The 18,071-nt window shown below is 39.1% G+C and overlaps 1 protein-coding gene across 2 annotated transcripts in view; it reads left to right on the top strand.

Annotated features, from left to right (window-relative positions):
* The window catches only part of LOC114650710 (tripartite motif-containing protein 3-like), a 126,207-nt gene extending 115,676 nt beyond the window's left edge, over positions 1-10,531 (top strand). For both annotated transcript variants that reach the window (XM_028800518.2, XM_051926750.1), the window contains exons 11-12: positions 1,576-1,716; positions 5,475-10,531. In XM_028800518.2, coding sequence (XP_028656351.2) covers positions 1,576-1,716; positions 5,475-5,627 — 294 coding nt within the window. In that variant the 3' untranslated portion in view covers positions 5,628-10,531. The remainder of the gene's footprint in view (positions 1-1,575; positions 1,717-5,474) is intronic.
* Positions 10,532-18,071: the final 7,540 nt, after the last annotated feature.

Here is an 18,071-nt window from a genome sequence, read left to right as displayed (position 1 = left end):
CGCCTCTTCTCTACGCCTCTTCATTGAGAAGAAACACTACTTTTCCCTAATGGCAACACAGAGACACAGAGAGTATTATTATGACACACTTAACATGTATTACATGCTGTAGGGATTCAATGGAAAAACAAAGAACTTCTCAAACAGAAGTGAGTGTTTGTATTTCCAGTTGATTAGCAGTGTTAAACTGTCCTGGTGTGAGAGACCCTGCCCTGCAATCAGCTGGTGTCTTCTTCACGGGTGGTCCCTGCCTTTTCACCACTGCTGCCAGAATAATGTGTGTTATGAATGCTGCTTTGAAAAAAAGCAAATTTGGGAAGCAAATGATTCAATGAGTGTTATGGTATGCTTTCTTTTCCGACAGGGTAAAATATAATACTATAATATACAGTACCAGTATGCAGATACAAAACATTTAAGAATGGCTCATCTCCTGCCATATTAGAACTCACTCTGGTAGTATTTGATCACAATGCTCTTGTTTTTTCTTTTGTTTCATCTTTTTCTTCTTTCGGCTGCTCCATAAAACTGTAATATTTCAAGTTATTTTAAAGATGTTCATTTATATTAAAGCTTTAATTCTTAACGCAGAATACACCAATACATTAATATCCATCCATCCATCCATTATCCAACCCGCTATTTCCTAACTACAGGGTCACGGGGGTCTGCTGGAGCCAGTCCCAGCCAACACAGGGTGCAAGGCAGGAAACAAACCCCGGGCAGAGCGCCAGCTCTCCACATTAATATCTATAATCCTCTTTAAAAGAACCCCTGTGTGCGTCCAGTGTCCGTGTGCGTGTGTCTTCTGGTGAAGTGCGCATGCGCGGGGCACGGTGTGATGCTTCAAAGCAGATGCTTCAAAGGCCGCCTGATGTGTCACACAAGACAGAGAGGGCAGGACCTATAAAATATTGCGCTGCAGATCCAATTGGATCTTGGTAAATGAGGTAAGACCTAAAACATAAAACACGAAAAATCCAATCGGGCACTGAGACACGGAGACCAGTTTCCCCATTGTTGTGCAAGTGTTCACTCTGAGGATGTCAGATTTGCGATTAAGAAGCTTGGCCCGGTAAAGTGTAAAGTGTCAGTCGTTGAAGGGGTTTTCCTAAATATACGAATTTTCATGATATTACAATACGATGACTTTTAAAAGTAGATTTATTTTCGCGCACATTACATCAGTTGCAGGGGAGAATCTGCTGATTGCCCACTATTGTGACAGAAAATTAAACGCATATTATGGACAGCAAAGCCAGTATTACTGTCAGAGAAAATTACAGGCATTTTACGGAAATAATTTACTGAAGTAAAAGGTCCCTTGCCATTTAATATACACTGTTCCTACTAATGTTTATGGACTACTGTTCTAGCGCCCGTTACTGTAACGGGCTTAATGTCTAGTAAGAAATAACATTAGAGATACCTAAAATAATGAACAATTTCTTGCTTCACCCACTTTAAGGTTGTGGTGGGCTGGAGCCTATTCTGGGATAACCAAACATAAGCAAAGTTTTTCCTAAGTGCAAAACTTAATTTAAAATGTTTCAATTATATGTATTTATATTTTAGGTATACAGTGCAGATGGAGAGTTCCTGTTTAAATTTGGGTCTCACGGTGAAGGAAACGGGCAGTTTAATGCTCCAACTGGAGTTGCTGTTGACGCAAATGGCAACATAATTGTAGCAGACTGGGGAAACAGCCGGATACAGGTAACCAAACAGAACTGTATCATCTCTGTAGGTGAAGCTTCAAACTAATGTAGACCACTTACTTATTGCATATGAAACTTTTAAATATTTCTGCAATGTCAATATGAATAACAGAGCCATACTACTATATGATACACCATAGGATTCTACATTTCTTACCTGATACACACGGCTGTCCATATCTTACCTGATCACTTAATTGACTGCTCAATCATTGACCACTTCACATGTACAAATGCTGCTACTGGTATATGAAGCTAGCAGACAAATACTTGTGGAGCATGTGTTTGGTGATGGAACGAATGGACAAGACTACACATTTAAGTGCCTGTGGATATGGCATTGTGGTGGGTGCTAAATGAGTTGGCAGGTTTGCAGGTTCTCATGGATGTCAGTCACAAAGTTACATGGAGAATAGGCCACCATCTAGAAATAACCAGCCAGCAGGAGTTGATTGGTTGCAAACAGACAATTATTAAAAGATGTTGTTGGAGGCTGACATAACTTGTGCAGAGTAACAGATGGTGTACAACTAATACACAACCTGTTGTGCATTTTCACAAATTGGGTATAGCAGATGAGGATCCAATCAAGAAGGTGGTGTTGTTGTTGGTGTTAAAGAATGCAGAGCACTGGGCACTGGAAATATGGTTTGTTTTGATGAACCAATATTCCTGACAAGTCATGGTAATTTGCAATGACTTTCTATTTTCTAACATCATCATGACACACCTAACACATTCTTTTTCGAGTCTTTCCAGAATGCAGAAGGTGTAAGGCAAGAATCAGTAATGGGTGTGGCACAATTGTCAGTCAGTCAATCATTTTCTAACCTGCTTCATCCTGAACAGGGTCATGGGGGTCTGCTGGAGCTTATCCCAGCCAGCGTAGGGCACAAGGCATAAACAAACCCTGGACAGGGCACCAGTCCAATGCAGGACAAACACACAAATGCACACACATACACTAGGGCCAATTTAGTATCACCAATCCACCTTACCTGCATATCTTTGGACAGTGGAAGGAAACCGGAGAATACTCACACAGACATGGGGAGAACATGCTAACTCCACTCAGGGACATGACCCCTGGTCTCCTTAATGCGAGGCAGCTGTGCTACCACTGTGCCACTGTGCTCCCTCCCAGTACAAATGTATAATAATAATTACTCTATATATTACTTGAGGCAATTTGGAAAATCTTTTTAGAAATATGATTTGATTTATCTGTCATTACAGTGAAGAATTTTAGGATATAGGGTTTTATTTCACATAGGCGTTATGAAAGTTGAAATTTTGAAACTGAAAGTATGTTGTTTCTCTTGATAGGACTTTATAGTGCATCTCTTAATTTCAATAAAATCACCCAGTTTCAGTCATCATACACTGCATTGCCTTCACAGTGTAGCTCTTTGATCAATCAGCATTAAAAACAACAAAGACTTTCAAGTGTCAGCTGAGAGGAAAATGTCCTACAGCAGGCTGAGTCAACACGCCACTGTATGTGCAAAAATCTAAAAGCTGCTCATTATTGTGATCCCCTGGCATGTTTGACATTTTTTAAATAAAAAAGCTGCATTTATTTCCAGATATGTTTATTGCAATAGAAAATTTACAGCGTAACAATCAAATGCATATTCCTATAAACAAAAGATGAAAAACGAGTCCAGTCAAAAATACAATCAGTTCAGTAAATCACAGAGTTAAGATTCATTAACACTTGTAATGTGACTTTTTATAGTTTTACTTTTATTTTACTATTTTGTTTTGCTTCATCAAAAAAGCAAACTCAAAAATTTCTGATGTGCACATTTAACCCTTTCCAGTCTGGGGTAAAAAACACAACAAAGCAGTGATACGCACTTAATATGAGTGACGCTTTCTTTGGTCGCATTTCCTTTCTGTGAGGTGTTTTGAAGAAGTGCACAGCAGTATGAAGTGTATGGCACTTTGTAGTTGAGCAAAACAAAATAGTTTGCCAACTATTTATCTCTGATTTTAACTTTCCAATTGGATTGTATGTGTTTTTAGCATTTTCTTTTTATATACATTTTCTATAAATAACCCATATTTTGATTATGCAATGTTATTGTTAGGGTTAGGGTTACAGAATGTTAGTAATGCTTATTCATTTTCTTTCTTGTCATTCAGAGTGGGTGGATTGGAAGTCTTTCTTACCAAGGAAAAATGTGCTAATGCTATTTATCAGATATCAAACGAGCTGGATTTTATTAAGTTTATTTTTGTGTTTCTTTTTTGTCACTTGGATACAGTGCTGTGTTGCTGGGCATGCGGTTCCCAGAAGTCGCACCTCTGATGTGCAATGCTTTAAGTTGTCAGTGCCTCATGTCCTATAGCATCCTAGATTGTGTTACTCTCTGAGAAGACTCTTTACTAGAACAACAAAAGAAATGAATTCCATTCATCTGATTATTGTGGCTTTTTTGTCTTTCGCTCTCAGACGTTTTTGATGATTTTTTTTTTGGTTAGAGATTTGTTCTTGGTTTTATAATAGGTACACGCTTATTTTCTAGTGCTCTACTAAGCCGGTTATGAGTTAGACAACTTATTTATTATATGTCTATTTAATTTTTTTAAATCTCCTTTGTTGTTTTCTGGGTTTTATATATTGGAGACCTTTTTTGAATGTGTGTTTTATTTATAGGTAACTGAAATAAAGTCTGCTTTATTGTTTTTATATTTTGACATTACTGTGATGCCATTTTGTCTTGATTATGGGTGCCAGTTGTTATGGGGTGCAGTCCCTGAAGTCACGGCAAATAATGTCATCGACACAACACCAGCATCTTGAATCTTTTAACATCCAAGGTTTCAGAGAGTAAATTTGATTGTATTGGTGTCTCTGATTGATTTTTGGCTTAAGAATTTCTTGCTATCTAATTACTGCTTCGGTGTCTGATTCTTGATTCTCCGTGCTTTGACTTTTGATTTGTTTTGGTTCGGATTCATCTCCTGATCTTTTTGACAGTTCTTTTTTGTAGCAGGGATGTGTGGATTTATAAAAGCAAGTGGGCTTACTCATGAGGTGAACCCAGCTGAACTGCTAGCTCTCTTCTGGCATTTCAAAGAAAAGATTTGTTTTTTTTTGCCTTTTTGTCTGCCAAGGCAAAACAGTGCCCTTGAGGCACAACACATATAAGCACAAATAACTCAAATTTTTTTAAAAGTCACTACAATATTAATGGATAATGATCAGCTTATCGGAGTATTTTAAAAGCGGTTTACCTTTCAAATAATTGAAATAAAAGTCACCTGCAGCCTCCTAACCCACCACTTCTTGTCACATCATGTCTTGCATTAAGTCAGATACCATGACTCCCACTGGAATGCTTGGGTCTTCGTGCCAACCAAGTGCTGTGTCAATTCAAAATGCAATTTCATAATTATGTGGGTATCGCCTCTGGGGTGACAGGAGCATGTCCCACTGTCTGCGTCCTTATCCACTGGTATGTTGGCACACATTGCCTCAAATAACAAAGAATAGATTAATAATAATGTTTTTAAAACACTGAATACAGTGGAACTGTCATTATTTTCAACACCCACAATTTGCCTTTACTGCCCCCTTGCAAATTACAGGCTGGAAACATGGAGTGTCCCTGAGCAAGACCCTGCAAACGAAAACTTGATTACGTTTGTCCAAGAAATAGATGGGCAGAATAACATAGAAGCTCGGGTTACTATTTCAGGAGAAAGTACATTTTCTATAAAATAAAATAACTTTTTCTTTTCTTTCAGGTGTTTGACAGCGCTGGCTCATTCTTGTCTTATATTAATACGACAGCAGATCCACTGTATGGCCCGCAGGGTCTGGCACTTACTTCTGATGGACATGTTGTAGTCGCAGACTCCGGAAACCATTGCTTCAAAGTCTACAGATATCTTCAGTAACTCATAAGAGTGAATTGACTGTTCTTGTTTTCTAAATTGATCAGACATTGATTTAAAGAAAAAAGAAAACATTTCATATCATGCATGTGAGAATTACTTTCCAAATTTAAATATAAAATGAATGTAATAAAATTCTCCAGTTTACCAATATGCCATAAGTACATGACTAAAATATTAATGAGAGAGAGAGAGAACGGGAGAAAACTCCACAGAGGGCTGCACGGGCACTGAGGTGCATTGTGGTTCGGCACCAGACGACTTCACCCTGGGAGGAGGTGAAGCTGGAAGGGCCGAGAATGTCAGGGCAGACTGGGCGACTTTAGGCTGTTCAGGACGTGTATTGGAGTTTGTTTAGCTGTGCCCACCTGGGTGTAAATATGCTGTGCCGAGAAGCACTTCTGCAGATGGTAGGTGTGATAGATCCTTCAGCTTTGGTACTTTGTTTTTTGGGAGCATTTCCTGAGAGTTATAAACTTATGTGAAAACTTGCTGCAAAACATATCAATGTGACACACAAGCACAGAATCAATAATTTGAAAACTTTGGAAAGAGGAATACATATCCTTTATTATTGTATATATGTTAAAATTAATTAAGTTACATAGTTTTTCTACTGTAAAATAAACCTTTGTTTGGAGCCATGGCGATAACCTGAAAATATGAGACTAATATGAGTTTCCATGCTTATGTTTACAGCTCAGCATAATACAAACCGAACTTGTTCATAATAAATTGGGTTTCTCATTTTAATTATGTGGAAAACTGAAGATTATTATTTAATATCTGCCTGGCGTTGTAATTAATATAAAGTTTAGAGTAGTTATCTTACTTTTACTTACCAGAATTCTCTGCGTGATAAATTTTGCACAGGGGAAAAAAATTGTATTACTTGCTCTGGAAGTGCACCTTGCTCACATTTTAAAATGCAATCATTCTTAAATCACTTGGCTTCTTCAGTTTGCAGTACAGCAGCATAAACGCCCTCGTCTGTTAGAATGCTGTCAGATGCAAACTAAAAGGACAAGCCAAATGACGGAAAGCAACAGTGACAAATAATTCAGAATTCTAAAAAGATAAGGAAATATTAGTCTGTCTGATGTCCCAGTTTTAATTGATTTTCAAGCTATAGAGCTAATATTAGATATCCGATCCTGAATTAAAATGTATGGCTGCTTGCACAAAGCAGAACGTTATCAGCCACGTAGCAGTTACCACATCCTTTATGGTGTACAATACATGGTGTTTTGAAGATGTAATATTTCTGTTAAATAAGTGTAAAGATCTAAATAAGAAAATGTGCACATTTTGTAATTACAAAATATTTATCAAGTTAAACTACAAAACGACCTTTTTCTAAACTAGACTATTTGTCCATTTGGACATAAAAATCTGCACGTTGGTTTTGTTTTCCACTCGGCAACAACCCACACATACTTAACAGTTTATCCGTAGGCTTATTTTATTGTCACATCAAAGTGCTATAATAACAAAGTTAAGAAATTCAAGTTGAAAATGGCTTGTCTTGTAATAAGAAAGTTGTGTTTTCCTATAAAGATTGGTGAATGATCCTAGAGCAGGGGTCTCCAACTCCAGTCCTGGAGAGCTACTGTGGCAGCAGGTGTTCATTCTAACCTTTTCTAAATTAGTGACCAGATTTTGCTGCTAATGAAATCTTTGTCTTAATTTTAATTGATGCACAACTTAAGACTCAGGCCCCTTAATTATTTCTTTTTTCCTTAATTAGCAACCAAACAATATTAAGACACAAAATGAACCAACACATAAACAACAACCTGCGTCCATCACACAATAACTGAAAATAAAGAAAGGTGAAGGCCTGAGTAATGTTGATCTGCTCAGGTCCACAAAACACTTTGACAGCGCTCTTAAAAGAGAAAATCCACAGTTTTGGAAATGTCTGCCATGGCAGAATGAGTGCCATGGAATTAAATAACAGGTTTAAATTAGCAACGAGAATTGGCTTCAAATTAAGAAACTGAATGAAGTAAAGTTGGTTGGAATTTGAGGCCCCAACTTAGTTGCTCATCTGTTGGCTCATTTCACATCAAATTTATGTTTAGGTACCGTTTAAGGAAAAAAGAATCAATTCAGCGGTCAGAGCCTCAAGAAAAGTCAATTAAAATAAAGGGAAATAGTTAATTAGCCGCAAAAACTAATTCACTAATTAAGAAAAAAGTTAGAATGAAAACCTGCAGCCACAGTAGCTCTCCAGGACTGGAGTTGGAGACCCCAGTCCTAGATGATACTTCAAGAAATAAAACAAGCATATCCATCCATCCATTATCCAACCCTCTATATCCTAACTACAGGGTCTCGGGGGTCTGCTGGAGCCAATCCCAGCCAACACAGGGTGCAAGGCAGGAAACAAACCCTGGGCAGTGCGCACACACACCAAGCACACACTAGGGACAATTTAGAATCGCCAATGCACCTAACCTGCATGTCTTTGGACTGTGGGAGGAAACCCATACAGACACGGGGAGAACATGCAAACTCCACACAGGACGGACCTGGGAAATGAACCCAGGTCTCCTGACTGCGAGGCAGCAGCGCTACCCACTGCGCCACCATGCCGCCAAAACAAGCATACGTTAATTACTAATTTTTATTCAATGCTCTTCAAATCTTTGTCCAAACTGATGTCTGTGTGACCTAACTAACAACTTTGAAGACAACTGCAAAGCTATTTCTCTATTGATTTGCCTTTCACAACATTCTGGAGATCTCCATTTCGATATGTTCATGCCACACAATCTTTGCACTGTGCTGAGTGTAAAACAAGCCGAACCCCTGTGCTTAGGTTTAATCTGTAGGGCAAGATAATTACTCTAAAAAATAAATAAGTAAATAATTAGTCAAGCTGTACTTAGCAGTATTAGTGTGTGTTGTATGGCAGTCAATAAGCATGAGCTCAAATTATTCTCATGTTGTTTCACTCATCCATGTTATCCCCAGTGCTCTTCTACTTTGTTGTCAAATGTAATGTGAGAAAACAAAAAAAAGCCACTGCAGTTATGGTGCACTCAATGCTGTCATTTATTTATTCTTAATGTACTTATCTGGAATATTTATTTATATATTGCTTCCTAGTGTGTGCATTTCATGTTAGAGTGCATTTTACAGCGTCTGCAGTCCACCGAAGACCTTCTCTATCAGGTATGTATAGAAGGAATGGCCTTTTCTGATGATGCCTACCACCTCTTAAATATAATGAAGTAATCATTCTGCCAACAAGCCATTCAGTCTATTCAGTGCATCAACATCAGCAATTTTTTTATCAAAGTTTTTACTGCATTAATCACTCTTTGTTCTTTTGATACCGTATCTGAAATAGTTGTATATACTGCATTTTAATGTATTTATCAAACTTGCTTTTTTTCTTTCGCCAGATGTTTCTCATGGTTCAAATGTTAAACACTTATGTATGGGAATGGAACACTAGGGAAAAAAAAACACATTAAAAGCCAAACGTGACACTTTTACAAAGGAGACGGTAGGGGTATTGTTTACGAACTTTAGTATGTCTGTCGTAGAAAAAAACAAGCCTAATGAAGTCATGTTGTAAAAATAGTCTTTGCCCATTTGTAAATAGCGACAAAGACTGACTGTTCACATCAGGCGAAAACAACCCAATTGGTGTTAAAGTGGATCATGGAGATGATGCCTTACTAGCAAAGCTTGGTGACCTTTCTCTGAAGGTTGGTGCAGAAATGCATTTGGGCCCTTTCCCATATATTGGAGAGATCATCGGTTTATTTTTTACAAAAGCATATTTGCTAAGCTCTCATCATCATCCCCTGCCCTTTGTTAAAGCTCTTGTGCTAGAGGTGCACTTTTTATGCACAGCATTCTTATATCATCCTGAGCTTCTTGATGCAGGTTGGAAGTGTAAGCTGAGGCGGACACCAACTTAACATTTTATCTTCTGCTTATAATGCATTATCTGCTGTGGCCCTTTCTGCTGCACATGATCTGAGCAGACACTATTCCTCAAAATGTCTTTCTGCATCTTATTCATGACAGATGCTCTAAACTACTGGGTAGGAGCCTATCCAGGAACCACTGGGGTACAAGAAGAGGTGCCAGATCATTGCAAGGATATACTGTGGATTCAGAAAGTAACACAATAAATTGTACAGAAACAGAACAGACCTGAACACTTTCTGAATCCACTGAGTATGTAAAAAAAAGCAGTGCAATTTTTACCCCCCCACCCAAAAAAAAACCCACTGTAAATTAACTCAGTAAATATACTTGTATCCGATACCACTACAGTAGTTCAGGAAGGGTGTGAAACTTTCTTGGGTGCTTTTTTCCTTCTTAATTTTAATAGTGTTTCATTCTCGCTTTGCATTCTAGCGATACATGGAAATGGCCATTTAGCTGTTACATAACAAACTGTACGGTGTAAGAGTGATTTGGACGTAAAAGCCTTTTGAAATTGCTCAGGAAAGAAATCCAAAAACTAGTTGAGTTAAGCATAAATCAGTGTGGGGCCATCTTTCTTTGGAGTGGTTCATGCAAACCATTGAAATACAGTCCATGGGCACTTTCCATTTTGTGACATGTTTGAACACTAATGTATATTAGGAAATAATGGAAAGGTTTGCAAATTTTTCAACTCCGGTTTGATTTGTTTCATCTCTTTTGCACAACTGCAGTTTTTTGGTATTCATGGTCAGATAATTAGTGACATTCCCCAGTGGGTATATATAGCTGAAGACAGCTTTTTTAATGTTTCTGTTTGTTAATCAGAGCTATGTCATATGACAAATGAGCTAATATATTTGCTGAGAATTGTAATAATTGTCCGTAGCTGATATCAAAAGGTGTCTGTATACAAAACTGTCTGTAATAATATGGATAATACATTTGTTTCCTGATTCATGATGCATTTGTTTCATTTTTCATATGAATAAACTTAGCAGACCTGGCACAGTTGCCCTTAGTGTATCACCAAACAATAATACGCAATTCAGCAATTGATTCACTTATATTACAAGGCCTTGGTGTCTTCTGTAATTTGAACAAGAGAGAACAAGCAAACTCCACAAAGATGGAGACCAGGCTAGGGTCTGCACCGAGAGGCCTGGAGCTGTGAGAGGGCAGTGCCAAACAGCACACTGCATTGCCATCCCAGGTATAATTGCAGCATTTAACAAATCAAGGAATACATAAACAGGCCAAACAAATGACATGAACTGTAATCTTATCTTACAAAAAGGTCCTTCATCATTCCTGAGGCTTTTCTTACTGAAAGCTACAATGATAAGAAGAAAGGTAGGTAGTTTGTAAGGGCTTATATATGAATTCTTGTTTTTATTAACGCCTACTCTACTCAGCAGAAGTGCCAGAACGCAGTCTGAACGTCTGTGCCAACAGTTCAAGCTCCGTTACAGCTTGATCAGTGGGTGGTCCTCTGCAATGTGGCTCACTGTTAAAATGTTCCTCAATTGGTAGTCAAATATGAGTAGTACAGTAGCATTCAGTTTGCATGTAGCATTTTTTTTAATAAGTTGAAAGATTCACTATAACAAGAAGTACTTTATAAAATAATGTGAAAAAATGAATGCGTTTTTTTTTTATAAGGTATTGCATGTATTAGAGCTTTGTAAGACGTACAACACTACATTTTTTCACATCACAAAGGTTAAGCAAATGTTGAAAATAAAAATGAAGGTACGCATAAATATTAATGCTTAAAATTATTATTTACTGCAAATAATTTGTCTTCGTTCGTCTATGCAACAGTAACAGGCAGAACAATTAAATACTCTTCCACTAGGTGGCAGCAGATGGCTAATTAATCTGTGTATCTACCTGTTGCCATTCAAACAACAGAATTAGTGATGCTTCAGCTGTGATAGCAGTGATAGCGATGAATAAAAATCTGAAAAGAAAAAGTACACAATCTGACCTGGGTCCTGGAGCAAATTGTGACCCAGATGAAGGCCCTAGTATGAGTAGTGGTCAGAAGAAAGCAAAAAAGGTGAGCTCAAGACAATACAATGAAAGCTACAGTGCATCCGGAAAGTATTCACAGCGCATCACTTTTTCTACATTTGGTTATGTTACAGCCTTATTCCAAAATGGATTAAATTAATTTTTTTCCTCAGAATTCTACACACAACACCCCATAATGGCAGCGTGAAAAAAGTTTACTTGAGGTTTTTGCAAATTTATTCAAAATAAAAAAACTGAGAAATCACATGTCCACAAACTGTCCACCAGTGCCATGGTTCCTTGCAAACTTAAACGCCATCTCCAAACAAAACACCCGTCACTTCAAAACAAAAACACAGACTATTTTATACAGCTTCGAGAACAGACTGGGAAACAGGCAGCTTTAGTGAGGAAAACCACAAAGACGAATGAGAGAGCTCTCAAAGCTAGCTACCAAGTTGCTGAACTGATCGCCAAATCAAAACAGGCACACACGGTGGCAGAGACATGAATACTACCTGCCTGCAAAATCATTGTAAATGAGATGCTCGGCCCTGGCGCTCTTAAAGAAATAGCCCAAGTCCCCCTCTCAAATAATACAATTGCCAGACGTATTGATGACATGTCTACAGACATTGAAAGGATCGTTTTGGAAAAGTTGCACGTCAGCGAAAAATTTGCATTACAACTTGATGAATCTACGGATATCAGTGGACATGCACACCATCAGAGAAAACGTCCTGTTTTGCAAGGAATTGCCAGAAGAACAACAGAAGCGGAAATTTTTCGAGTTGCATCAGAGTACCTTGAATTAGGAGGACTTAAGTGGGAAAACTGCATAAGTGTTTGCACTGATTCAGCAGCCGCCATGTTCGGGCGCACCAAAGGATTTGCAAGCAGAGTGAAAGAGCAACATCCAGATGTTATTGCGATGTATTGTTTTCTGCACCGTGAGGCACTCGTTCCCAAGACATTACCAGCAGACCTAGCTCCTATATTGGACAATATTATGCACATGATAAACTTTGTGAAGACAAGACCTGTAAAAAGTCTCATGTTTGCATCATTGTGTGAGGAAATGGGAGCGGAGCATAAAGTGCTATTGCTGCATACGGAGGTCCGGTGGTTGTCCCGTGACAAAGTTTTAGCCCTTGTGTATGAGCTGCGGGAGGAACTAAAAGTGTTTTTGACAAATGAGAGGTGTGACGCTAAGTTACTTTCAAGTGATGAGTGGTGTGCAAGACTGGCATATCTGGCAGATATATTTCAACATTTCAATGACCTGAACACACGGATTCAAGGCAGAAATGAAAACCTGCTCACACGTGCAGATAAATGGATTTCATTCAAAGGTGCAGCTCTGGCAACAACATGTGGAAAGTGCCAACCTTGACATATTCCCACACATCCAGAAATGGCAAGGTATCAACATTGCTGCGCTGTGTGAGACAATAGACAAGCATTTGAAAACTCTTGAACAGAAGTTGTCATTTTATTTTCCTTCAGTTTCCACTGATTACCCATATAGCTCCACCGCAGTTGGAAAGAACATGACTTTGCAGGATTAGGAAGAAATAACTGTACTGAGAGAAAATCGTGGTTTAAAGCTGAGCTTTGCTGATCTACCTTTGGACAGTTTTTGGCTGACTTCTACCAAGGAGCTCCACATTCTGGCAAGCAGAGCTGTTTCAGCCCTGCTCCCATTTTTCACAATCTACCTATGCGAGCTTGGCTTTTCAAGCATCACTGCTATAAAAACTAAAAAAAGAGAGATAATCTGAGCTGATGAAGAACATCTTCGTGTGTCTTTCTTCAACTCCTGCTTGTATATCAGCGTTGTATTCAACTAAACAGACCCAGGTTTCACACTGAGTAAGTAAATTGTGAGTAAATTGAAACTAGAAGATCATTGTATTTCATTACATATACTTTTTGTGACATTTTTGTTTGGTGGTGCGCCGTGGGATTTTTCTAATTTAAAATATATGTGCCAAGTCTCAAAAAAGGTTGGGAAACACTGTTCTAGACTAGTTACCACTTTGAGTAAATACAGAAGATTTAGAAAGTATTCAGACCCAATCACTTTGTGCTCACTTTACTGTGGTGTAGATTTAATTTAAATTGGATAAATTTACCATTTTTGCCCATCAAACTACAGTCAATAACACATAATGACAAAGTGAAATCATGTTCTCAGAAAGGTTTGCAAAGTGATTAAAAATCAAAAACTCATTCATATAAATATTCAGCCCCCTTTGTTGTGGCATTCCACACTTTGGTCAGGTGTGTCCTGTTTGTTTTAATTCTCCTTGACATGTGTCTTGAACTTGATTGGAGTCCACCTGTGGTAAACTGAACTGATTGGACGTTGTTGAGAAAGGCACACACCTGTGTATAGAGGGTCCCACAATTCATACTGCATATCAGGACATAAATCAAGCCATGGAGTTGAAGGAACTTACTGTAGACATCCACAATCAAACTGTGTCGAGGAATAGATCAGGGCAAGGGCATAAAAATCATTTCTAAATCTTTGAGTGTTCAGAGGAGCACCTTGGCCTTCTCTTCCTAGAGTTAGCCATTCAGCCAAACTGAGTAAGCAGGCAAGAATGGCCTTGATTTAAGAGGTGTTCAAGAACCCAATGATCAGTCTAACTGAGCTTCAGTAGTCCTTTACTGAGATGGGAGAACCTTTCATAGAGATGACTATCTCAGTAGCACTTCCTCAGTCTGGAGTTAGTGGAAGAGTGGTTAGACAGAAGCCACTATTGAGCAAAAGGCCTATGACAGTTAAAAGGACTCTGAGACCACGAGGAAAAAGATTTTCTGGTCTGAAAAGATAAAACTTGAGCTCTTTGGGCAGAACTCCAAGCACTATGTCGGGCAAACACCAGGCAGTACTCATCACCTGCTGAAGTATATGGGATGGAAGCATTAAGTGATTGGGGTGGCAGGGAAAGGGAGACTGGTCAGAATCGAGTTCAGGATGAATGCAGTCAAATACAAAGAGGTCCTTGAAGAAAACCTGCTCTTTAAATTGGGGTGATGGTTCAGTTCACCATTCAGCAAGACAGTGAAGTTCAGTTTACAAAGTTGGGGCCAGTTCCTGACTGTCTTTGAGTGGCCCAGCTGCAACCTTGACTTAAACCCCACAGAACATGGATGAAGAGACCTCAAGATGGCAGTTTACAGATGCCGCACATCCAGTCAAATGGAGCTTGACAGGATCTGCCAAAAAGAATGGAATAAACTGCCCAAATCCAGGTGTGTAAAGCTTGTAAAGACTTACCCAAGAAGACTTGAAGCTGTAATTGCTACTGAATGAGCTTCTACACAGTACTGATTTAAGAGTCTGAATACTTATATGAATGAAAGATTTCACTTTGATTTTTAATGAATTTGCAAACCTTTATGAACACATTTTTACTTTGTCATTAGGGGTTATTGAGGGTAGATTGATGGGCAAAAATGTCAAATGTATCCATTTGAAACTAAATCTACAACCCAATAAAGTGTGCAGAAAGTGAAGAAGTCTGACACCACTGTGAGCAGAAACTGTCACAATTTTCACTTCTCCACACTCTTAGCCATGCCTTGCCGTTTGTTCAGGAGAGCAAGTTACAAATTTCAGCAAATACAAAAATCACAATAGGAAAAAGATGGCATTTCATGCATTGATGAAGATCAATGGGCAGGACAGGAGAATTCCTGAGAATAATGTTATAACCTCAGGAAAGCTGGAACCCATGAGACAGCCTCATAATGGGATTAAAACTGTGGAAGAGACCCTTTCAACTCCTATAATTAGCCCTATATAATGCAGTAGTATTACCGTTGGGTGGCACTGCAAAGATATTAAATGCAAAATCGACTAAATGTTGCAAAGGTTCAGTTGCCAACAGTAGACATTAAAAATTCCAGCTGATATGAACTTTGGAGAGAGTTCACTTCTGAAGAGCCACTTTCGTTGAGAGCCATCGCAGTCAATGTACAGTTGTGGTCAAAAGTTTTGAGAATGACACAAGTATTGGTTTTCACAAAGTTTGCTGCTTCAGCGTTTTTAGATCTTTTTGTCAGATATTTCTGTGGTATACTGAAGTATAATTACAAGCATTTCATAAGTTTCAAAGGTTTTTATTGACAATTCCATTAAGTTTATGCAAAGGGTCAATATTTGCAGTGTTGGCCCTTCTTTCTCAAGACCTCTGCAATTCGCCCTGGCATGCTGACAATCAACTTCTGGGCCAAATCCTGACAGATGGGAGCCCATTCTTGTATAATCAATGCTTGGAGTTTGTCAGAATTTGTGGGTTTTTGTTTGTCCACCCGCCTCTTGAGGATTGACCACAAGTTCTCAGTTGGGGGTTTCCTGGCCAAAGACCCAAAATTTCGATGTTTTGTTCCCCGAGACACTTAGTTATCACTTTTGCCTTATGGCACGGTGCCCCATCATGCTGGTAAAGGCATTGTTCATCACAAAATTGTTCTTAGGTGGTTGGGAGAAGTTGCTTTTGGAGGATGTTTTGGTTCCATTCTTTAGTGTTCTTAAGCATTGTGAGTGAGCCCACTCCCTTGGCTGAGAAGCAGCCCCACATATGAGTGGTCTCAGGATGCTTTACTGTTGGCATGACACAGGACTGATGGCAGCACTCACCTTTTCTTCTGTGGAAAATCTTTTTTCCGTATGCCCCAAACAATCAGAAAGGGGATTCATCAGAGAAAAAGACTTTACCCCAGTGATCAGCAGTCCAATTCCTGTACCTTTTGCAGAATATCGGTCTGTCCCTGATGTTTTTCTTGGAGAGAAGTGGCTTCTTTGCTGCTCTTCTTGACACCAGGCCATCCTCCAAAAGTCTTCACCTCACTGTGCCTGCAGATGCACTCACACCTGCCTGCTGCCATTCCTGAGCAAACTCTGCACTGGTGTTGCCCTGATCCTGAGCCATGAATAGAGAATGGTACCAAAATTTCCTCTGAGAGCAACTTCTCCCAACCATCCAAGAACAGTTTGGTGATGATCAATGCCTTTTCCAGCATGATGGAGCACCGTGCCATCAGGAAAAAGTGATAACTAAGTGTCTCGGGGAACAGTCAGTCAGTCATTCTCCAACCCGCTATATCCTAAACACAGGGTCACGGGGGTCTGCTGGAGCCAATCCCAGCCAACACAGGGCGCAAGGCAGGAAACAAACCCCGGGCAGGGTGCCAGCCCACCGCAGTCTCGGGGAACAAAACATCAACTTTTGGGTCCATGGCCAGGAAACTCCCCAGACTTTAATCCCATTGAGAACTTGTGGTCAATCCTCAAGAGGCGGGTGGACAAACAAAAGCCCACAAATTCTGACAAACTCCAAGCATTGATTATACAAGAATGGGCTTCCATCTGTCAGGATTTGGCCCAGAAGTTGATTGTCAGCATGCCAGAGCGAATTGCAGAGGTCTTGAGAAAGAAGGGCCAACACTGCAAATATTGACTCTTTGCATAAACTTAATATAAATGTCAATAAAAGCCTTTGAAACTTATGAAATGCTTGTAATTATACTTTAGTATACCACAGAAACATCTGACAAAAAGATCTAAAAACGCTGAAGCAGCAAACTTTGTGAAAACCAATGCTTCTGTCATTTCCAGAACTTTAGGCCACTACTGTATGGCAGGCCAAGACTCAATCAATGATTTCAGCTTGGGTAGAGTGTAATCCACACCCATGCAAGCAAGCGAATATGTCTGCTGTAGCTGATATGATGATCTGACTGTAGAGTCCATCTCCCGAGATGCCATTTCCCTCTTCCTCTGTCAGGACTCTCTCCAAGGCTGCTTGGCCACAGTAATGCTGACACCAAAGCAGCACAGCAAGGTAATACAAAAGCAAGTGAGTATGATTTCTACATATTTTATTTTTTGTCCTACTTGTAACCCCAGAGCGTTGTCGATGATGATTTAAAAAACTGCTCACACAGTTTTATAGCTGAAGAAAACCATTTGAAAAGGGACCATTAAATTATTGGCTGGCACGTTTTCATTTTATCTTTCGATCTTAAGTAGGTCATTATTAGGAAACTTTTAGTTGCTGCACACAATTGATAAAAAAGTAAATGGTCTAAGACGCAGCTCACTCCTAACACTACATGCTCCGCTCAACACTGAAATATGATTCAGATTTCACCACATCTATTAGAGGTTTAATTTACTGAATTCTATTTGAGGATTCAAACTGCTTCCATTTAGAAGCTCACACTGCATAATCCTTTAAATCATTTACAATATTCAGTATGTAAAATGAATTGAGTTGATCTTTTAATGTTAGATAAGCAGGAAAATTATACAAAAAACAATAAAAACAAATGGGATGGCAGCATACAATGCAGGAATCTAACAAGATTGCAAGATCTAAGTAACATAATGCCGGCAATCTGCAAAGTCATTTGGCACTGGCACTGCAGCTGTGCCCTTGAGCGGTCGAGTGAAGATCTCTTCTG

Source organism: Erpetoichthys calabaricus, chromosome 4, assembly GCF_900747795.2.
Source record: "Erpetoichthys calabaricus chromosome 4, fErpCal1.3, whole genome shotgun sequence".
Lineage (NCBI taxonomy): Eukaryota > Metazoa > Chordata > Cladistia > Polypteriformes > Polypteridae > Erpetoichthys > Erpetoichthys calabaricus.
The sequence above is the reverse complement of the archived record's forward strand: the minus strand, read 5'-3'. Positions and strand labels throughout refer to the sequence as shown.